The 6434-nt window shown below is 32.0% G+C and overlaps 1 protein-coding gene across 1 annotated transcript; it reads right to left on the bottom strand.

The window, feature by feature from the left end:
- Positions 1-5485: 5485 nt before the first annotated feature.
- LOC126702591 (uncharacterized) lies at positions 5486-6434 on the bottom strand. The gene is made up of 3 exons (XM_050401332.1): positions 6286-6434; positions 6116-6189; positions 5486-6017 (listed from the first exon to the last, which is right to left on the bottom strand). Exons 1-3 carry the CDS (start codon positions 6362-6364, stop codon positions 5712-5714), a joined length of 459 nt encoding a protein of 152 aa, XP_050257289.1. The 5' UTR covers positions 6365-6434; the 3' UTR covers positions 5486-5711.

Here is a 6434-nt window from a genome sequence, read left to right as displayed (position 1 = left end):
CCTAGCTTATTTTCTAAGCAGCTAACACCTCTATAAATAGGGGAGGCCTCCCAACATTCAGAGGCCCTTCTTTCTGACCTTTTTTTTTTTTTTTTTTTTTTTTTTTTTTTCTGATTTCTCTCTCCCCTTACGTTAAAGAAGTTCTGGAAGCCCTGCTTTAGGAACTTTTTTTTTTGGTTAAGAGGCTTACTTAGATCCTTAAAAAAAAATTGTTTCTCTTTGAAGAACTCTTTCCTTGAGGATTATGTTCATGCAAGTATAACTCTAACTTTGTTTCCATAATATGCTTTCATATATGTTTTAGTTTCCATGGACATGATGTTTTCTTTCTTGTTTAAATAATCATGTTTCTCTTATGTTGTCACATGTTCTCTTTTGATTTCAAAAGTTTTCACATGATTAAATATTGATGAACATGTCTAGATTTAGGGTTGAATCTTGCCTTAGAATTTTAGATCTACAATTTTTCTGTGTTTTTTTTTTTTTTTTTTAACTAAAATCAAATTTGTAAGTTTCCTTCATTTTTTTTTATTAAGAGTCAGAGCTGTATTTTTTTCTCTTTGTTTCTTTTTCAAAGTAAAACCAGATTTGAATTTTTCAAATAAAAATCTGCCATGTTTTTAATAAAAAATCTGATCTGCATTTTTTCCAAATAAAAATTTGCTCTGTTCTTAATAAAAAATTTGATCTGCATTTTTCCAAATAAAAATCTGGTCTGTTTTTAGTAAAAAATCTTATCTGAATTTTTCAAATAAAAATCTGCCATGTTTTTAATAAAAAAACTTATCTGCATTTTTTCCAAATAAAAATCTACCATGTTTTTAATAAAAAAATCTGATATGCATTTTTCCAAATAAAAATCTGGTCTGTTTTTAATAAAAAAAAATTATCTGCATTTTTTCCATATAAAAATTTGGTTTGTTTTTAATAAAAAATATGATCTGCATTTTTTTAAAAATAAAAATCTAACTGTTTTCTTTAATCAAAATCAGATCTACATCTTTCAATAAAATATTTTTGTTTTCAAAATAAAAATCTGTTTTATCCCACATTAAAAATCCCAATCAGATCTGAATTCTTATTTAAATCGATTCTTTTCTTTTATGGAAGCTCAAAATTAAATTTTTCATTAACTACTCTCATCAAATTTTTTCACACAAAATAAAATGGCAGATCTAATGTTCTTGAATAAAAATTTAACCCTAGATCTAGGATTTGACATAGTGTTTGTTGCATAACATTTCATACTTTGAATATGGATATTTAATGGTCATTTAGAGTCTAGAAGACCAGACTCCGTCTGGGCGGAATGGGTGCCTAACACCTTCCTATTCCGTAACCTAGCCCTTGAATTTAGGTTTTTGAATAGTAGACTAGTGTTCTATCTTTTGTTTTGGTAGATTGTAACTAGGATCAAAACTTTGTATTTTTTACATAAATTGTATCTAAGACCAAAGCCTTGTAAAGTTATTCTACCAAATTGTATTTATATAATCAATTAATGACATTTGAGGTATTTTTGAACATTTGAATTGTATTTTATTTTTTTTCATATTTTTTTATTAAAAAAATAAGTGGCAACTCCACACAATTATCCAAAAAAGAAGTGCCTAAGCACCCAAATCTCTTTTTAAGAGCACCCCAAAAGAAATGTGGTCTCTCACACAAAGGTGGCAACACTTTGTTTTCTCCTCTCCATTTTCTTCTTCACGCACAACTCTCTCTTGGCTATCTTCTTTTTCTTTAAATGACTCCCTCTTGGTTGTTCTCTCTTTTTTCTTTTTTCTTTTTTCTTTTTTCTTTTTTTTTTCCTCTTGTGCGGCACATTTTTCTTCTTATGTGACACACCCTTGTTGCAGCTATCTGCACTATGCGGCACACCAATCCTTGCTTTTATAAGCAAGTCTACTGCCCCACATGAATCCTAGTAATACATGGATTCCTATCACTACTTTAACTAGAATTCTTGTCATGCACGTGGCTAGTTGTTGGATAATTTTGGACAAGCCCATTAAGAAGCTCTATTCTTATATGCGTTGTACCATGGTGCTTGACTCACCCAACAATCTTTCCCTCTAGCCCACCGATGAAGGGAGATTTTCAATCCAACTCTTCAATTCGAATCCATGCCAGTTTAGAAGACACCATGCTTGACCTTTTTCATTATCTTCACCAACACTGAGAACACCTCATCAATGTCAATACCTTTCATTCTCAAATAATTAATCTCATCTTGAATTTCCTTAATCCAATCCTTTGGCTCCCCCTCATCAGAAGCCCAATTATTCTTGAATATAACAATTCGCTGTTCTCCAGTAGTTCTCTTCTCACAAGGTTCAGCAATCTCTAGTAAGGGATATCGCTACCCTTGCTCAAGACCTCCAACATCTTTCACTTTATCATCATCCCATATAGCCTTGGCATCTTCATATTCTTCATCACCTATCACTTCCTCACCTGAAGCACTATTAGGCAATGAGAATTTCACCCTTTTGGTATCAACATCATTAATCTCAACTCTCAACTATGGAGTCTTTTCAAAATCTTTAATCTCATTGAACTTCTTCTTATAGGTCTTCACATGAGTCCTATACATACTGTAGCAAGCATGTCCTCTTACAACAACCAACGACCCCTTAATAAGTTTCCATCTTCCATTACCAAGGTAGTTTCAATAAGCCGCTCTATCCATAGCCAATGTAGAAAACACATTCATCCTTAAATCTAGAACATGTCGCACATCCTTCAACTTTATGGTGCTACCAACATTGGTTTCGATGCACACATCACCAATTCCCACAATTTTTGAGTAACTAAATTACCCATCTTCACCATGCTAAAGCCCCTTGCTTTGTACGTCATAAACAATCCTTTCGTAGGGATAACATAATGAGATGTTGTTGAATCAACAACCCACTCAACATCATTATTAGCAACATGCTCACACTTTTGCTCTTCAATAGAGAGTACCACAATATCCTTAGCAATCATAGCAGTTGTAGTATTTTTCTCATTATCATTCTTATCATCTTTACCTTCAATTTGTTTTTTATTCCAATGCCAACAATCTTTTCTTATATGTCCCTTTTTCCCACAATAGAAGCATTCTCTAGCTCCCCTAAATTGAGATCAATCTCTTGATTGTGACCTACTATTGAATTTTCGATCATTAGGTCATCTGCTTCTACCTCTGCTCTTATTCTTCATGACAAAAGCTTGATCTTATGCGTTATCTATATTCGCATCTCTCCTATGAACCTCTTCACTTAAATGCAAATCTCGAATATCATCATATTTGAGTTTTCTTTTCCCTGTAGAATTACTCATCGCCATTCTCATGGATTCCCAACTATTTGGTAAAAAAGCCAAAAGAATCAATGCACGAATCAATGCATCTTGTTGTTAGTCAATGGCTTTTCATACATGCTAGACATAGCCTTCATCAAATCCACTGTGGTCTTTTCTTTCATAATATTGTGCACAATTGATCTTGATAGAGTTAATCGAATAACTCCCAATACCTCTCTATCAATAATCTTCAATCTGCATTCTCCAATACGGCTTTTCATACATGCCAGACAAAGCCTTCATCAAATCCACTGTAGTCTTTTCTTTCATAACATTGTGTGCAACTGATCTTGATAAAGTTAATCGAATAACTCTCAATACCTCTCTATCAATAGTCTTCAATTTGCATCCTCCAATACTCAAACCTATGCTCTGATACCACTTGTTGGGGAGATAAATACATTGGAGAGCTTCATTGAGTAATTAATATAACATATAAAGACACATTTTAACCCAAAAGGCCTCAACCCAATAGGTATGCGCTCAATTATGTTATATTAATCATTCATTCTTCTTATCTTTATTCAATATGAAACTTCACTCACACGTGCAACCTAACAACTAGCACAACATCTAAAACTATTATTTTGTTTATTTGTGGATGTGTAGCCTCATCATTCTCTCTCTCTCTCTCTCTCTCTCAATATACATACATACATATATATATATATATAAATATTTTAACTCACACATAAAAGTATAGTTGTAAGTTGCATGCACACATACATTTATTATGAATTCCATCGCTAATAAAAAAACAACCTACTTTTGGATATCCCTTTAATATGATCAAAGCATATAAAATATTGCCTTATAGTTCAACAAGCACCATCTAGGGTTTGAAGTGCTCCACCCTCAATTATTGAATTATCAAAAATAAAATATCAGACAATTTTCTATATATTTTTTCAGGTGAAATATTGGATGAAATTAAAAACCTCTCTTTGCACACACATAGGAGGTGTAATGGTAATGAGTCTAGTTTATATATATAAGAGAATATGATTCTTGGTTTCTTCGTATTGCTTACAAAAAATCCCTAATAGTACTCAAAAGTTCACACCTAGAGAAGTTATAATTTTTTGATTAAAAAAAAACCTGTAGGAGTTATTAATGTCTCGAACAATATTGTGTACTATTTAAGAGATTTATTTTGTATGAGATTTATTGTGTATGGGTCATATGAGATTCTCATTTTGGTGGTTCACACAAATTCTGAAATAACAATACCTTCTAATTTAATTTTATTTCAAAAATGTTGAAAAATGTAAAATCAAGCACTTTTTTCTTTCTAATCTCAAACAAAAAGGAATTAAATTTAAAATAAAGTGATAAACTTCAAAATCATTAGTTATAAATAAACTTCAAATTGAATGATTAACACAATCTTAACTCACAACATTCAAAAAAACTCTGAAAGAAATTGAATGACTTCCAACATTCAACCTTAAATCTTAGTTCTGTTAATAATTTTTATTCATCATTTGCTAGATTTTGCTAAGGTATTGCAAGGTTTGACCATTTGATTAACCTTAATCAAACCATGGTCAAACAATATTAGATAGATGCAAATGAAATGTTATTAGAAAATCTTGGGATCCCCACCAGCAGGGCCACAACACGTCAACACCTATGTCACCCCTAACCACCACGCCCAATGTGGAATGTGATGATGTTGCTAGGCGTTATTAGAGGGTACAAAAGGAATGATATATACTAGATCTTTATTAAATTTATCCTTTAAAAAAAAAAAATGAGATAAGAAATCAGTTTTTTTAATAAAAAAAAGGTTCTAGAGGAGCTGAGAAATGGTAGTTAAAGCATGAGATAAATCAGCTAGAGCATCAACTGCTGCCTTTATGAATTAAAAATAGCCAAGTAAAGGAAAATTTCATTTCACATATGGCAAATGTAAACAATTAATGGAAGAACATATTTTATAAACTAAAACAAGAGGTTCGGGGCTGGGACGATGCTGTTGAAGCATATGCCTGCGTATCTTTTTCTGCATATATACAATCATCCATATATTCAAATTGAAAAATATAACATTCCTTTCCGTTTGAGCCAAATTTCCGTTTGTACACACCATTCAGTTTATTGCCATAACACTAGTACTGTAGTACAAGAGATAAAATTGAGAAAACTTTCTTGCACCTTTAGCATAAAATTTCTGCAGACATTAAGCCTCTATTGCATACATACAAGTATCATATTCCGTACTTGTTTTAACTGTAAGTTAACGCTTACAAAACCAAAAGGAGAAAACTGAAAAAAAAAAAAAAAAAATTTTAAAAAGTAAAAGAAAAAAGTAGAATTAACCAAAATTGCAGTCCTAAGGACTTCTCTACAGCTCTTCTTCCTCAATTATTCTTAGGTGGATGAGATCTTGGGACATGATAATCAGCATTGAAAGCTACAAAACCTGCCATTTTGACATCCACTGGTTTAGGACCTCTTTTTCTCAATTTACAATTTACATTCAGAACTCCCTTCCCTTCATGGTTACAGTTCCCAACAGAAGGGACTGCACCTTTAATATTCTTAGAATCCTCTCCTTTCAAACCCTCCTCTTTCACTATTCCCAAAACTCTTTTAATCATCATTTTCCTTCCTCTAAGTCTTGCATTTCCAACGTCAGCCGGGGCTAGAACAACATCATAGGTTTCCTGGTAAAATTGTTTCTGTTAGAATAATAACAATTTTCCAAAAATACAACTTACATTGATCACATAGAGAAACTCTGAAGGAAAGATTTATTTTATACCTTTTCCACATTCACAGGACTCTTTTTGTCTGTTGGAAGCGAACTTTTATCTGTTACTGGTACCTCGCCGAGAGCTTAAAAAAAAAAAAAAAAAAAACTTTAAGAGACATTTTTTACCCTCAACTGAAATCTAATTTGCAACAAATATGAAGAGAAAGAAAGTTATGTACCTTTAGTTTGTGCGCTAGTCTCTCTTACATGTAGCAAAATTAACATGACTATAAAGCTAGTGAACCTTATGGACGCCATTTTTTTCCGCACTTTCTTCCTTGGGATGTTTGTTAGTTCTTAAACAAAAGAGAGGAATTAAATGCAAGAG

Source organism: Quercus robur, chromosome 10, assembly GCF_932294415.1.
Source record: "Quercus robur chromosome 10, dhQueRobu3.1, whole genome shotgun sequence".
Classification (NCBI taxonomy): Eukaryota; Viridiplantae; Streptophyta; class Magnoliopsida; order Fagales; family Fagaceae; genus Quercus; species Quercus robur.
This window is presented reverse-complemented; position numbering and strand designations above follow the sequence as displayed.